The sequence below is a fragment of the Platalea leucorodia genome (genome assembly GCF_965183815.1).
Source record: "Platalea leucorodia genome assembly, chromosome: 2".
In the NCBI taxonomy this organism is placed as follows: domain Eukaryota; kingdom Metazoa; phylum Chordata; class Aves; order Pelecaniformes; family Threskiornithidae; genus Platalea; species Platalea leucorodia.
In genome coordinates, this window is record NC_138824.1 from 23,463,472 (window position 1) to 23,480,856 (window position 17,385).

A 17,385-nucleotide genomic window follows, 5' to 3' on the forward strand; every position below is an offset into this window, starting at 1 on the left:
AGGCTGCATGAAAGACAACTGAGCAGCACAAAAATGTGACTCTGACAAGAGACTCCAAGCTTTCTGACGAGGAATCTTCCACTGATCAGTTTATAATTTAAACGTATAATTGAAGCATGCATAATAGTTAATCTGGTAGGGGGAAAAAAGCTTTCTTATTAATTAGGACTGCCAAAAAAGCAGTCACCTGAAGCTTCAGAATGAGTGCTCCATTAATCCCAAACAAGTCATGTTATACCCAGCTTCAGGACAACCACAGCGAAATAAAAAATAATAATGAAAGCATAGTGAGTGTGGGGGATACCAATGCCAACCAAATTGTGACAAAAGTTAGAACCACTGAAGGGGATGTTAAGAAACGTGCTTTGACAGATGAGAGTGGGAATATACACTGTGGAGGATCAGAGAAAGTTACTCATCTGAATACAGAGCAGAATAAACTTCTGACCTTCAGAGACTCTCGGACCTGTCACACCGGTGTACAGGAAAGTAAGCTGCCCTCCACCACAAGCAGGGAAATGGGGAAAGATTGTAGGACCAGCGAAGCTAAGAATATATCAAGGCATATCAGGATTAGCCGAGGACAGAGTCTGTCCAATTTAAAAAGCAGTACAAATGATGCCAACCTGGAAGTTATTTCCAAAGGTGATGTTGACTTCACCCAGAACTTTTCTAAGGGTAAAATTCCCAGGACTGTGGAGATGGAGAGAGTAAAAAGGCTTTCTTTGGGAAGACCGAGTAAATTTTCTCCTCAATCTGAAACATTTGTGAAAGACTGTGTTGGCCGCGTGTCGTGTAAACGTCTGCTTTCTGCATCATTGGACTCCATTGACAGGTCACACCATTTGATAGGAAATACAGAGAAATCACAAAAAACGTCCACGGATCATTTTCTTGGGATGGTGTTTCATCCACTTGACAATACCTCAGAGGAAAATATTGTGTTTTATTCCAACCCATCTACCTCAGGGAACAAGAAAATAAGTAAACCAGAAAATGTACCAAATGTTAATGTTGAAAGCACACTGCATACTTCTCATTCTCAACATTCAGCTGTTAAGCCCAATGAGATTGCTAGTAAATCAGAAGCACAATTAGGTCAGGGTGATAAAAGTAGAAAACTGGAGCTTAAGACTGCACCATCTCTACAATCTAAAAATACATGTCAACAAAAGATTGAGAGAGTTATGCTGGTAGAGTTCCTGGGATGTCAAGAAGATGAAAATTCAGCAGTGCAAGAGCAGAAAGGCTCTGGGTCTGACACATCAAAATTTCAAGCATCCCATTTTCAAGACACCTGTAATAAAGTAGAGGATCCATTGTCAAGCCAGGTGGTAACCTATCCTGATGACAAATTACTGAGTGATAACGTCACCATCGGTGGGGAAGGGAGAGGAAGCAATGACCGTGTCAACGGGGCAACTAGCCAGGTTGGTGAGGAATATTTTACTGACAAAGAAGTGGAAACAATATTCCCACTCACCTGCGATAGTGAATCCAGTGGCAAAGTGACACCTAGAAAAAATGAGAATTTACGTGAAGTTGACGCAGGGTGCACTGAAACAGTTGGTGAAGAGATATCTCTTATACATAACATTAATCTACCTGACAGCAAACCATTGAAAGTTAATGAGAATAAACTGACGCTAGTCAAAGGAAACACCGAGGATGCTGCCGTGCCTTCTTCTGATCTCTCAGATCAGCACGGAGTGCGCAGTGCAGAGACGGTGTCAAACCAACAACCTGACAACCACGACAGTGATTTGGAAACCTCGAGCTTTTCAGTTCCAAGTAAAAAGACAGCTAATGCACAGAAACATCCTCCAGAGGAAGCACCAGAGAGCTGTAACATTTCGGCAAAGGCTGATGCCTTTTTATGTGTCCCAACTCCTGTGCGCCCGGTGGCAACGCTGGATGTTAATAGTCAGCCCACACTATCAAACAGTAATTTGAAGGACCTTTATGCACTTCATGTTGACAAACTGTCACCCTCCTCAGTCCTACCTCCCATTGACAGTACACAGTTGTTAAACGTATCCCCTAAAGTGCCTATCAAGACTGCTTGCAGCAGTGCCATCCCAAAACCTATCCTGGTCCACTCCAAGGGCTCCCTGACAGATAAGGCAGATATGGACAGTGACTGCAGTGAAAAGCTGGAAGAAAGCATTGAGATGAAACCTGCCATACCCAGGCCCAAACCCGTGAGACCTAAAATCATCACATACATTAGGAGAAACCCTCGTTCGATAGAGCAGCTCGACCCTTCATTTGCACCGGCGGGGCTGCCCTTCGGTAGCCCTGCATGTGGCATGCCGATCTCTACGGAGCAGAAGGCGTCCGACGGAGGGGAGGCGAAGCCCCCCAGCATCCTGTACGACAAATTTAAACCTGACCTCCAGAAGCCAAGACTCTTCAGTTCTGGTCTGGTGGTGTCAGGAATTAGACCCCCGGGACATCATTTTGGTCCAATAGGCGAGAAGTTTCTGCAGGAGGTAAGGAGGCAGCTTTGACAGCCTCTTTTGTATGCCAGGTGGTGATCATTTGCTTACTTGTTGCTGCCAGGAGTTAGTTCTCAAACCTCAAATAAGAAATAAATCCTAAATCCAGGCAATGTGTGATCATTAGAAATAAACTTACTTAACCATTTCTGGCACTGACCCTGTTGCAGTGTCTGATCTGTGACTGGAAGTTGTCACTGTGTTCCTCCAGTTTTTCCCAGAAAACCAGTCACCTGCTAGTAGTATAAATAGGGATGTTTAGAAAGGAAAAGACACGCTGTTTGAATTTATCCATAAATGGGATTTGTTTTTTTCCCAAAGAATAGCTTTGGGAAATGAATGTAATTTGCCCATAGAGACTTTTCCTCCTTAATTGGAAATTTGGCAGGTTTTTTGCAGGCAGAGGACTAGATGTCTAAACTAATTCCCTTCTGTTTAGCTGTACTGAAACGCAGGGACTATCAGAGGTCTGGTTAGATTATATATATCATGCAGGAGAAGATTTCCTTTTGACTCATTTTAAAGCCATGTATTATATTGACCTACATCTTAAGTAAGAAATCTTCTTTCCCTGGAAAGCCTTCCCAAGCAGCCAAAAGGTGATGGCCAGTTCTGGCTCCTGACATCTCATTGTGTTTCTGCCTTGATAAGTTGGGCAGGAGTCTTGGTTCCCTGAAGTCCCTGCTGGGAGGTGAGCACAGTGGAGGAAGGTTGACCTTGCTTGGAAGGTGGAAAAAGGACAGGGAAAAGAGGGAGCTACATTTGGGTCTGTGATGTGCCCTTGCATCTGCTGCTTAGGACCTGTGGTAGCTCAACAACCAACTTTCTATATAAATACTGAAGACCAAACAAGTGTATTTAATTTGAACCAGTCTTTTAAAATTTTTTTTTTTTTTTTGCTGTGTGTCTCATGGTGTTATTGAGGCTATTTTAATGCCTGCCTACATACGGTATTTATCCAAGGAACAGCATTGAAATAAAAAAATTGGTGGCAGTGTTGACAATCAAAAGCCAGCAAATACCCAAATTAAGATATCACGTGTGAGTGTAGATTGGCCCTTATGGCATGTTAAGAGGCAACCTACTGAAGTCATTATGGATTATACATTATACGTTATATGCTCTATTCATAGAGCACAATCTCATCCCAAACACAGAAAGGGCAGTGCTTGCTGCCCTTTCCCCTCTAACTTCAGTTTCCAGCTCTGTCTGTTATATTTTGCATCCAGAGGAGGAATCATTAAAGTCATTGTGAGCTTGTCTAAGCCAGCCATTATTAGTATATCTTCACAACTGCATTGTAAGGTTATTACTAGGTTATTGCCGTTTAATGTATGGCTCTGGAAATTAAAGCCAAAATAACCCAGACTGTGCAGCTATTTGACTGTTAATAGGGTGACATGACCCTAGGAAGACCATAGGTGTCTATGGCCCATACAGATGGGATTCAGATAATCAGGTAGGATCAGCAGACACATCTGGGAGCAAAGGACCTATTTCTATGCACTGTTGAGGACTGTTCTTAACATGAGAAGGCCTCAGGTTGTGGCAAATCTGCAGCATGATTTACTCTAGACTAGGGTTAGAAGGAAGACACTTATGGGCTGGAGAAGATCCAAAGCATCTTCCTCTGCTCCTCCAAGAAATATGACTTTGGGTGGGTATTTCAACGAGGGAAAGTTTGAACCCAAGCAAACTGCTGCTTCAGAGAAGCTGGATTGCCTGGAGGAGGGGCTGGGAAGGAAAAGTCAATCAAACTGCAGTTTGTGTTAGGAATTTGCATTAGCCCAGGAGTCAGGAGCTGTTAGCAGGGGATGGTATTTGCTCTCTTGGGCTGCCACCCTAAAAGCAAGTACCTTAGTCCCCTGCTAGTTGGGGGAATGCAAAGGGGACTGATTTAGCTCCAGTACAGATCAAGACAAAGGAAAATGATTGATCCCTGGAAGTGGACATATGCTTAGAAGAGCAGCTTTGCACAGTACGGGTTCATAGCAGATGACTGATGTATAATCTAATATAAAGCAATTAGGATGGGTTGAGATAGATCAAAATAACCCTGGTGAAGGGACAGTGTTGAAGACTCAGATTTTGGAGACAACGCTGGGGCAGGATGGGTACTCTGCATTACCTTTGTGAGGGAAAAAGTCCCTGCAGAGTACCCATCCTCCTATTTCATACATCCAATTTGGGCTTTGGAGGGCTTTGATTAGCATTTTATAGCTCTTTACATAGCTACGATAGGGAGCGTTAATAGCTGCTATCAATCAGACCTGTAATCTCTAAGCACCCTTCAGCTAGCTAAATGGTAGGAACAATTAAATACCCCTCTGGGTGCCATGAGCTGGAAAAAATGGGAAGGTGCTGTCTCAGACAGGAGACTCCAAGGCGAGGTCTGGAGAGCTGTTTGAGGAAGGCTCGAGGGCTACCTCTGTGATGCGCTTCAGCCTGCAGGGCTCCTTGAGCTGCCTGTGCTAAGCCCCCATAGGGCAGCTCAGACAAAAATCCCAGCCCAGGTGTGAAGGCCATCCAGCTGTGCTTAGAGACTGCATCCATAATGGAACTGAGTTAAGGTTCAATGGGCAGCCTTGCCTGTGGTGTTGGCAGCTCCTTGAGTGCTTTTCTTTGGAACCTGGGCATGGTGTGGAGGTAGACCTTTCATGCCTGTCTTCATCCAAAAAAAAATGTAGAAAACCCCTCACAAGGAAATGCTTAAAAAAATCAGTCATTGTCCAGGGCAGGTCGCTGCTGTCCACATGCTTCATCGCAACGTGGGCTCCCCATCTTAAATGGACCTCAGCCTCTTCTAGTCAGCCCCAGTGGGAACTTGTGGCCACTTTGTGTTCCCAGTTACCTCCGTGGGAAGTAACAGAGCAAACCGTGGAACCCAAAGGCTGTTGCTGTGCTAGTGAACCGAAGAGTGGGAGGGCACAGCTTCCAAGGCTCATGCAACGGTGTCCATACTGCTGGACTGGGAGCACGCTCTCCAGCTCAGTGTCCACCTCTGCCAATGTGTGCTCACCCAGAGGCTGTTCCCAAAGACCAGCATGGATGAGACCAGCCTGGTCTGCAGGGTGAGAGTTTACCCATATGGATATGGTCCATGCCTTGCCAGAGAGTGGTCCCTGTCTCACTTCATTCACTACTTCATGGCTGTTGCTGAGAGTCCTGGTTCTGGGGGTCTGTAAGGAGGTCTGCTGGTCACCTAGCTCTCCTGCCTGCCTCAAGGCTGCACCTGCCCCATTCAACCACCTCCTTGGGTCCGCTCCCCAGCAAAGACATCTTTCTGCTCCAGAGAGGACCGACTAAAGCCTGTTGAAACAAAAGGCCTGTAGGAGAAAAAGGGCTAGGAGGAGTTGTTTTATACATAGTCAAACCAGCAACTTTTTCGCCTAATCTCATTACCTGAACTGCCTGAACCAATGTTGCCAGCTTTTCCCAAATAGTTGCCTGAAGCAGGCACTTGACAAGAAAATTCTTGCTTGAAGCATTGATGTTTGACAATGTTATAAACAAAGTAACACGAAGGAAAGTGTTGGACATCCTTACCTGCTGGCCGTGCTGCCAGCTCTGCTCAGGATTACCTGGCTTATGGAAATTCCTGCACGCTCCAAGTACGTGCTGCAGGCTTTCCAGCTCTTTCTAACAAGTTAATTAAATGGGGTGAGTGGGGAATGAGCAGACAGCCACACATAATAAAACTCTGAGCTGAGCTTCTTTTTAGTTGACGGGCTGCAACAGACCTTTTCTATAGTCCCTCGTACAAAAATCTAATACAGGATGCTAACAGGTCTCATATTAATCTAAATCTTTCTGAAGATCTTTAAAATGGCCTTATAATCAATAATCGCACGCAATTCTATTAAGATGAGTTGAATTACACATTTCATGAATTCACTGTTAAATAGAAAATGAAAAGGAGTGTGTCTTCATAGCAAGTTTATGTCCCCCAAAATGGGGCTCTTCAGGAGATAGTTGGGTAAATCTTTCTCACTTCTCTCATCTTGAGAAGATGTTTTATGCTTGTGATTGATTGCTTTTGTGTGCATGTTCGTTGCTCTTCTGTGTTATTCATAGCATACCGTCAAAAAAGAAAAAAATGAGGTGACTGAAGGTTTGGCTAAGCTGACCCAGTTTATCAAAAATGCATGGTTTCTATATTTAAAGACTTTCTGTATTCCTTATACTGAAGTACTTGGCATTGGGATGTTCACTGCCAGTTAAATATGAAATTATAGGAAGTGTATAATGAAATCTGATTGAAATAAATTCATCAGGAAGAGAAAAGATAACTGAGTCTTATCCAGGAAAACAATCTCATATACAGAAGTTGAAAATAAGAAGCTAAACATTTCCTGCAGTCCAGGCCTAGAGAATCATCTATACAGTAAAAACCTGCATCCTAACTTGTAGAAATAGGTCATAGGAGTATAATAAAAAAGGAAACAGGAAGATCTAATGGCAGGAAATAGGACTCCAAACAAAGGAAAAAGTATAGAGCAAAAGTATAATGCTCAATGTTTGTTACATCTGCCCTCCTAGTTCCTGTGCAGAGGCCCCAAAGATTCTATATTTAATAGTTTAAGGCCAATCTTGTCTCTTTTAGCATATTAAAGATGTGCTAAATTAGGATTAAAGCTCTTGAAGCAGCTAGGATCAAAGCTTTTATAGCGAATGTTGAAGTGCATATTCTAAATGCTTATAATTGCTAAATAGAAATTGATTTGGCATATTATATGCATCATAACTTACAGCACAGTTAATTAATTGGCAGTTACATTTCTTCCTAGGTAGCCTATGGCACTTTTTGATTAATTTTTAAACAAATTTAGTTCAGATTTCCTATTTTCTAAGCTGTTTTTTTTTTTCCCTGTGGCCTAAATGGGATGCATTGAAAAAATATTCTTGGGTCCTTTCTACATTATGATGATTTTGCATTTTATAAGAAAATGGTAAAGAAGTTGGACTCTACCCAGAAGAGCAAATGGTTCTTGGCAAAGGAGAGAGATGACAGTAAATGTTTCACATCTGCAAATTTGCTTTTTTTCTTCAATTCAAATGGGCAGCTGGGTTTTACAGCTCTGATTTGGAATATTCAACAGCCCCCTGAAAACGTAACCTACAGGAATGTGCCCACCTCCACAACCAGGTCTCTTTTCAGGAACTTCAGGGGCACAGATTGCAATGAACATTTTGTAGTAAAAACATGTAGAGGGTTTTTTTCCTCACACACATGATTTGACAATACCATTTCTCTGATAAAATGAACTTAAAATACTTTCAGCTTTATTTTTAACTATCTAAGTTAAAACTGACTTCCCCCAAAATTGTATCTCAGTAAGAATACTTTAAATAACTTCTAACAAAAATTCCACTTCCACACTCTGTTGGTGTATCTACCTCTGTAAATAATATCACCTTTCAGGACTTAACAGTAACTTCATTTTCACTAATTGAAGAGCTTCAATTTGTCTCTTTTCTTTTGGGGAAGAGATCAATTCTTTATTTGGGTTTAGTTGTTTATTGAGACTGTAATATGCATATTTTTGGAGAGCAATTTATATGGTAAGACCATCACTTTTTGAAAGTGATGATCAATCTGCAGTGTTCTGAAGCCCAGATTCACAAGGAGGGAAAATTAGCCTTTATAAGCAATTTAGAGCTCCACATTTTCTGGATTTATTGATGTATTGCATAATATCTGTGTTAATGATTTTTCTGTAGGTTGGGGAAAGGCCTGCGAAGGATGAATTTTGCCCTCCACCATATACTCACTACGAGGTCCCACCAAGTTTTTATCGATCTGCCATGATACTCAAGCCTCAGTTAGGACTGGGTGCAGTGTCCAGATTACCGTCTGCAAAGAGCAGGATTCTCATTGCAAGTCAAAGATCCTCAGGTAGCTGTCTCCATCAGCAAGGAGAAATAACGAGTGCTCCCAGCCTCTATCATCCTGATGCTTCAGGTAAAGTATGAACTTTCTTTCCTTTCCTTTAACTGTAGTCACCAGTAAGATTTTTTTTTTCAGACAGAAATATCACAAAATGAGCAACATCTTGACCTCATACTACAAAGCTCCAGCAACACTCTTTGAGGTCGACTAGGGAGTCTGGGACTTGTGCAAAGGTTGTTTAACAGGTCATTGCCAAAGAAGGAGAATCAATTTCAGTAATAATTCTCATTGTGCTCTTTTTTATCTTCCTCCTTCTTGTAAATGCCTGAAAAATCTTTGCTTTTGTCCTGCGGAAGATAATGGGACATTTTCTTCCATCATGAAGACCCTGTTGTTCAATCTGAATATGACGTTCCTCACCATGTTGTGCTCTGAAAGCCTGGGCAGTGCTTAGATGTGCCAGCAGGGGTCTTGATTCTCTGAAGCCCTGGTATACACCTCTTTGGAGACAACATTTCTAATACCTTTTTCTTCCCAGCTACTGCCCAGCTCAGCATGACCCTGGGCAGAATTACAGGGGAGGGAAAAGCAAGAGAAGAGTAGGAAGGAGACGTGTACGACCCTACAAGATAGAGATAATAATTACTTCTACAGGACACTCCTTGCTAGCCTGGAAAAGCTTGGAGGTTTTAACAATGTACATTTAAACAGCAGCAAGTTCAGAGACAACTGAAAATCAGTCATTGCCAGAGTGAAACGTAGCAGCTGTTTAACAGCCTACAAGTCTGCAGAGATTTTTAAAAATAGTCATAAGGGATAAAGTTAAGTAATGACTTAGGGTCATATGGTCCCTCCTCCTGCCCCAGGACGGGATTCCTTCTGATAGATGTTTATTTAACCTGTCATGAAAAACTATTTATAAAAACCTTCAGTATGAGATCCTGCAGCCTCTGAAAGCAGGCTGCTCTGCTCTGATGCATTACCTGCTTTCAAGTTAAAACTTTTCCCTAGTGTTTTACCTAATCCCCTTTGTTGCAATTTACTTCCTTTTCCATCTGGAGTGGATGTGGGGTCTTCTCCTCTTTGCAGGTATTTGAAAACTGTTACTCTCTCTCCCCAGTGTCCATTTCTCCATACTAAGCTGCAGAAGAAATTTAGAGAAAATTAGAATGGAAAAGGGCCAGTGTCTTGACTTACCCTGAGAGGACAGTATCAGTCAGTAATACAGGTTGCCAGGATTTGGGGTTTATCAGAAAATCAAGGTTCTCTGTAACACAGTGCCTCTTGCCACTATCCTTTACTATCTGACCCTGCATCTGGAGTTTATCTACGTTGATGCCATTAGCAGAAGCTGCCCAAGCTTAGCTGTACGTGACTTCTGAGACACTCCAAGATTGCACGCTAGGTAGTAAATACCAATTCAGCCCTGTGATTTGAGCTCAGTCAGCATTGAACGTAGGCATATAGGTACAGAGAGCAATTGGATCATATTTTCCATTTAATTGAAACTGCAAGAGGCTGCAAGTTCAGGGTATGAGTAGGGTAAGCAGTTGCATAACAGGAACCAGTTTGGGAGATAGATATGAGAGGAATATACGAACAGGACATATTAACAAATCCACTGTCTTTTGTGATCCTTGGAAATGAACATTGCCTTGATTTTTATTCATCCATCCATCATCCATATTATCCTGCATCATTGATGACTGCAGACATGACTTTTCCTTAGCCATTTTTAATCCATATAAGAACTTGTCTTGTATGTATTAATTTACTGTCTTCCTATATTATGTGACATTCTAAAATCTAAACAGGATTGGCCTATCAGTCCTATTTGTTGTCTGTAATACTGCCTTTAGAAATGCCAGTGCATGAGAATTATACATGGGGAAATTGCACTAGCCATTACTGCGATTCCTATCCCACTAAAGTTGTATTTCCTAAAGTTTTCCTATTTCTCAAAAGTTGGGTTTTTTTGATCTTGTCACTGATTATTTCTTGGACCTTGTCTGCTTTGGAGGTCAAATTTAATTCATAGCTCTCCATAACTTCCTTCCTCCAGCTGTTATTTTATTTGTTTCTCTCTAGTCTATTGATACCTCGCTGTTTCAAAGATGCTATTAAAGATAACTTATGGTAGTCCAATAATCTGTCTGCCATCTCCTTCAGGATCCCAAAGTGTGTCTCATCTGGTCTTTGGGCTCTGACTGTTTTTATTGATTTTAAATTACCCAAGACTTGTTCTGGAGAGGTTGCTAATGTCTCTAGGTTTTCACTGTCCACCCCAGGACACATTGTTTTCACTTCTGGCATCTCACCTTCCATTTTCCTTGCGAGATGAAGGACGTGTTTAATTTTTCTGCAACATCTTGTTCTGTTGCAAAGTACTTCTCATTGCTCTCTGTTGATTCAATGCCTCCCCTTAATTGATCTTTGATGTATTTCTGATATCTTATATTGGTTACTTTACATTCTTTTATTTTTGGCATTTTATTTCCCAATTATCTATTCAAGATTGGCCTATAATCACCTTTTCCTTGTCTAAAGCCTTTTTCCTTGTATACCTCAAATGATTTAATCTTTCTCTCAGCAGCATATAACTTCATAGGTCAGCATACCAGTCTTTTTGTCTTTAGTAATTCCTTTTAAGAAGAATGAATTGCTCATGAAAGAGGCTGAAGTGGCAGCAGACAGGACAAGACTGGCATAGGAGTGGAAGGGCAGCAGAGAACTGGTTTCTGTGGCTGTGTCCATGCTGGTGCAGAAACGCGGACCAGAGATGGTCCCTGGTTGCCACAGAGGGGCTGGATGGGACGGCAACCCCTGGCATGCCAGAGCTGGTGTGGGGCTGACTGGAGGGGCTCAGAGTAGGGCCAGGCACCATCTAGCCAGTTCTTTTAAGGTACCCAACACCATGTTCAACCACCTTCCCTTAATTTGGCAGTTAGCTGTGGTATTAAACTTTAATCTGCGTTATTGGTTTTGATGCAATATTTGAGAAACAGGATTAAACACAGCTTCGGTAGAGTCATGTTTACAAATACAAGCAAACGAAATGCATGAACTTATGGTCAGCATACTGGAAGGGGAGTCAGTAAGACCCTTGCTTGTGGCTGTTGTGGGCTATGAGGGCTTGGCTGACTGCAGCAAAAGCAGCTGGGGACTAGGAGATATTTTTCTCTCAAGGATACTAGTCCTGCCTTCAAGACTGCTAATCAGCATCTCTTGCAGCTCGATCCTGAGCTTTTAATCCAGTTTCTAATCCTAGTGATTTCAGTCCTGCCCTGGGGTAATGGAAGCAGAAGGATCTAGCCAGTTGCCATCCCGTGACAGTGTGAGGTACCACAGAGGCTTTTAAACTGAAATCGCCATGGCACGGTATTGAGGACAGAAGCAGTGGCTCATAATGAGGATTTTATTCCCCTTTGCCATGCCATTCATAATGTAGCAGTCTGTTTAAGCAGCACTGATAAGCTGAGTGGTTTGGCCCATGTATAACACTAATACTCATAAAACTGACTCTAAAGTAATTGATAATTAAATCCCCGAACTGCTGTGATGGACTGCAAGTACTACAAGTACATTAAGGGTTTCGTTAGTTTTAAGACATGCCAAGTAGAAAGTAAATGAATAATGAATGATCCCACAAGTGTGATCTCCAAGCGTGATGCCTAAAATGTGACTGGACCAGTGATCCTTCTTTGTCTCTAGGACATGGCACACGTGTTGGCATTGGCTGCGAGTTCCTCATTAAGCAGTGCTGCTCCTTAGGTGATGCTTTGCCTCGGATGGGTCAGGCCAGCAGCCTGACTGTAAGAAAAAGCATTCTGCACTGTGGTAAGATAGGAAGTAATGGAATCATGATGTATTTAAAGGTGCAATAGTGTCTCCAAAAGCCGAATGTTTGTTTATGTTATGTAAATGGACTCTGCTCTTTCTATAGGAAACTTGTATTTCAGAACAAGCATTGAAGGATACTGTATCTATAACATATAAATTATGAATATGTTTTCTTTGGTTATAAGGACTCTTTGGAGCAAGCGTGTTAGGATTTGCATTAATTAGCTGATTATTTTGATGGGATTCATGTCTGATTTTGGAAAGTATAACAGAGATATCATCATTAAAATGTCACTTAATTCTACTCGTTAAATTCACTTAATTCTACATTTTTCAGTAGTATTTATGGTATATTTTTCTCAAAGAGTGAGTTAATGAAATATTGTTTCCTTATTACCTCTCTGTGTATTAAATTTGCTGGTCCTGAGGGTCTAGCAGTTCTTCTCATTTCTAAGCAAGTCAACTCTTATTAAAGATACAATTTATATATAAATTAGGACAGCGATGTTTCTGATTACTCAGACACACACAGATCTATGCATTTATTTGTGTCTTTGCATATGTATAATGTATTTCATCATGAATGCTACAATATGTCTACCACCTTCTCCTGGTAGGAAAGCTTTGCTTTCACGTTTATTCTCAGGAATACCTAATACTTGAACAAGTAAATGAGATTTGGTGGTAGAAAAGGGGTTTTGAGGTTACTTCCTGAAATGTTGCATTACTGCTACTCCAGCTGTGTGCTTATTTTATAGGTTTGCAGTCTGAGGTGCTTGGATTTGAGCTGTCAAACTTCTTAATTGTTTAGGGAAAGAGGTGACAAGGGGAGAATTTAGAAAGGAAAATATTCTCTGTCCTTCACTAATCTGCAGTGTTTTCAGTTGGCACTCTTTTCTTTCTTTGGGAGAGCAAACTGACTGTATTTCATAAAGAAAAATTAAGTGCTTCAAGGGGAGACACACACTTCTTCATCAGAGTTTTACTAAGGACATTGTCACCATACTTGAGACTTAGCCATGTGCCACCTCTCTGCTCCCAACAATTATTGCATCTTCAAAGAACCAAAACGCATCCTATGAGAAGGGTTGTCTCTGTGCCTGTTGTACCGAATTGTCAGTCATAAGAACAGTATCAGTAACAATCTGGGTGCGGGAGCAGGCAAATGCTTCATACCCTACCTCCTCCCTGGTGAGAGCCGAGCATCGTCGCTGGCTGGGCACCCGCGGGGCTTCTGAGCAGCCGATGAGCCGCAGCTGGGCAGATGAGACGTGGCTGCGGTGCACAGAGAAGTGTTCTTGCTGCTCTGCTTTGCTTTCAGTAGAAAATGCAGTAAGTGTGGCTCAGGCACGGACAATTGATGTAACTTCATGTAACTTCATGTAACAATTCATGTAACAATTCAGGTAACTTCTTTGCCCCAGATTCCCCAATATGAAATGAGAACAATGATGTTCAGAGCATCCTATAAAAGAAAGTGAGCTTTCTGAGAGAAAATGACACCTAATGATTAATGTTTTAATGGAAATGCTTGTCAAAAAAAAAAAAACCAACCCAAAACCAACCAAAAACCCCACCACAAGAAAACAAAGGCTTGCCAAGGATCCCTGAATCTCAAGCGGAGATAAAGTCTTGAACCGCCACTCTTTTTCATAAGAACATATCTGTGTAACTCCTTTCTTTAATTTTTGATTCATTTCAGCTAAAACCTATTTCAGGTTTCACAGAGAAGTCACATGGAAGTTGCTTATGCATGTGCATGGCGATGGGATTCACATGCAGTGGGGATGCATAACAAGTCTAGCTCAGACGTTTCTTAAGGCTCCCCAGGCACATCTGGTTTGTGTCAATCAGTCGCTACCTCAAAATGTTTTCATGTTTCTAGATGGGAACAGCTTGAAGTGTCATAGAAAATCGCTTGTGTGCCATACAGACAACAATACTTAATTCTATAATTAGCTTCAGGCAGTGAGACAGCTGGAAAGAGTTTTTGCCAATTTTTTAAGCTTATTTTGGCACATTTTTATTAAAATGAAAGCTGCTCATTAAAATAACTTTTGTTTTGAACTCCCAGACCTTGTTTGCAGGAGTGCTTCTATACTTCTAAGAAACAAAACTAAAGAACGAACATCCATCGTAAAACTTGATGATATTTAGAACAGAAAATACGTACAATAGGCTGATGTCTCATGTATTTTAATGAGAAAGAAGACACAAAATGACTTTGCTTTCAGGATTTGAATGAATCCCTAATGAGGATAATGTCCTGCCCCCAGGTCTTTGTGGTGCAGAAGAGCTGGATTACAAAGAAGAGAAGTGAAAAATAATTTAAGGATGATGATGAGTTCAAGATACAAGATATTGTTAGTTCAGGGGGAATTTGAATTGAAGTTATAAACTGAAACATGCATGGAAGTGTGAGAAAAAACACTGAATCCTCTGCCTGGATATGGGAGAACGATTTTGAAGACAAGGTAGAGATGGCTGGGCAATTTGTCACCAAAAACCTTCTGGTTTTAAGGAAATTTTTCTTCTTCAGTGACACCCGTGGTGCTTGGTGTGCCGCGGACTGCAGACGCACGGTGGTGCAGAGAATGGACGGCCTGGGGACTCGATGTGGGCATCCCTGCAGTTGAGCTGAGGACGTGGGAGTCCCAAGTGAACCTCACCATCCTAGGGCAAGCACATTTCAAATGATTTTTAAATAAAACCATTTCTAACCACATTTCCCCCTGTCCCAGTGGAATTTCCCCTATTCTGCTGCAGGAAATCTGTGATATTTATAGCTTTTTGCTGTAAAATTGAAAGATTTCTCCTTCCACCTCAATTTTCAGAGATTCCTAGGAAAAAGAAATCTCAGCTCTCAGCTTACGTAGTGCAGGCCTGTTGGTGCATTTTTCAGAAACCTGTAAAACCCACAAGAGACAGTCCCATACCTTCTCCCTGCTGCCACTGACCTGGGCAGGTTCCTTGCTCCTGCAGCCGCTTGCCATGGGTACTCACCTCGGCTTCAAATCTGGAGGCTACCTGGGCTTGGTCCTGTCACCAATGAAACACAGGGAATATTTTGCACACTGTGACCGAGTTGTGTGCCTTTTATCACACGCAGTTCCCCTTGTGTAATTAGTCCTTTAGGGAGCTGGCGAAGCTGATGTTTGGCCATGCCACTAGCAAGCGTATGACTGTGCAGCCAGCTTGGTAAGCAAGATGGTCTGGCCCATCCAAAATACTGCTGAAGTGTTTGCATTGGTGGGGCATGATCAGTCTGACTGTGGAAGGGAGAGAGCACAGGATCACCCTTCCATGGTAAAAGTGCAGCCTTACACTGGCATAAGCCAATCTGAGTCCCGCTGTGCAGCAGTTAGTTGTTAATGCAGGAAGATATTAGTCCTCTCAAATAGAGAGATTCTGTCCAAAAGATGATTAGCGTGTCATTTCTAGCATTTGGGACTCTTAAAGCCTTTCACTGGACACTTTTTCTTGTTCCTACATGAAAACCAATTAACGTGATTTGCACTAATTGCAAACTGTGCCGGTAGCACTGAGGGAAACGTTGAGATCAGGTTCTGTAGTGCCTTGCCATGGAGTCATTTAGATGTGGCGTGAATGTCCACAGCAGTGGGGAGGGAAGAAGTCTGACTTGCTGGTGCTTTGCAGATAACCATAAACCAGCTGTAATAAACCACTGTCAAAGCAATGCTACACAAGCCTGGCAGTAAACTGATGGTAAACATCACTGCTTATCTGTTCTCCATGCTAATGTGCCTCTTCACCTGCACCTGGAGCCCGCAGCTACCTCGGAGCCCATCTTCACATCGTCCAAATGAAGCCACATTCAGGATCAGAGTCCAAAATTGTCCCTGTGGGTGCCAAAAAAGTGAACAGGGATTTTAGCAGTCTTTTATTACACACTGTAGATATTTGTTATTTTCATTTGGGTTACTCTCCACAGCATGTCCTCCTCTGGGCTGGTAAAGGTCCTGCAGTCAAACATCCATCTCCTTGTGTCTTAATAAAGGCCTCAACTTGTGGGTACAAAAAATGCATTTTTAAGAGTCTATAGTATATAAACTATTTCATTTGTTGAGCAAGGAGCATTTTTTGATGTATTTCATAGGAATGTGTTTTATAGGATAACAAAACTCTTTTTAGCTTGGTGTTACACGTATTTCTATTTTAAAAGAAAAGGCTTAGTTTTGTTAAACAAAGCTTAGTATTATTATTGTGATGAGGTACACAACTATCTTTCAAAATCCCCATAACATTTTTCTGCTCAAAGGAGTTAGTCTTGTTTTCTATAACGTCTCCTCAAAGTGTAATGCTTCATTAAAATTAATAAGGCTGTGACCTACATAGTTTACAAAAGAATTAAATACCGTAATAATATGAAGACCATATTCTTACTGTGCAGTTAATTTCTATTTTTCTCTTATATTATGAATGTTCACTTCTTCCTTTGAAGTATATGTCAGGCTAATGCCCAAGTAGTGTTCACCGAATAAGAGTGGAAAAAAAAGTGATTTTGTGGCCTTTTGTGGCAGAATATGTTGATAGTTTTAATGCTGCCTTGTCTCCTAATCCACTGGTCCTGATGACTGATTAAACACTCCAGCATCACCTTTTGGAGAACTTTGTTAATTTTTTTTTTTAAATATATCTTTTTGCTGCTTGGGATTCGACAAGGAACAGGAATCTGATATTGTCAAACCTACAAAGAAAAGCTCTGTCCAAATTCTATGTACAGTTGAGGTCCAGATCCCCTTGGTATCCAGACCTTCCAATCAAAAGCAAATTCTAATCTTTGGTCCTTGAAGACAATCCTGCCATGTTCTAATCTTTGGTCCATGAAGACAATTTGGAGCATTTATGGACCTATGTTCTGGATTTGCCTAGAAAAGTTTGCCTAAGCAAGAGCAGCAGAATACAGGTTAGGACACAAGCTAGAGACAGATGACCAGTTAGTAGTTATCACAGGTGGACACGGTAGCTGAACTACTGTTGTTGCCTAACTTTGTCTGTTATAAGCCCACTATTGGCAGTTGTCTGAGACTTGATTGATGTCATTCATATAGGCTGATGGTTCATAGCGAGGAGAAGTCCATCAGTGGAAATGGCTGGTGGTTTGTCAAAAAAGTACAACTTTACAGGTCATGTCCT

The 17,385-nt window shown here is 41.7% G+C and overlaps 1 protein-coding gene across 1 annotated transcript in view; it reads left to right on the forward strand.

The window, feature by feature from the left end:
* Window positions 1-200: 200 nt before the first annotated feature.
* MTUS2 (microtubule associated scaffold protein 2) overlaps window positions 201-17,385 on the forward strand; it is a gene marked incomplete at both ends in the record, with an annotated part of 197,474 nt that continues 180,289 nt past the window's right edge. The window contains 2 exons of the mRNA XM_082305018.1: window positions 201-2,492; window positions 8,220-8,460. Of these exons, the coding sequence (XP_082161144.1) occupies window positions 201-2,492; window positions 8,220-8,460 (2,533 nt within the window). The remainder of the gene's footprint in view (window positions 2,493-8,219; window positions 8,461-17,385) is intronic.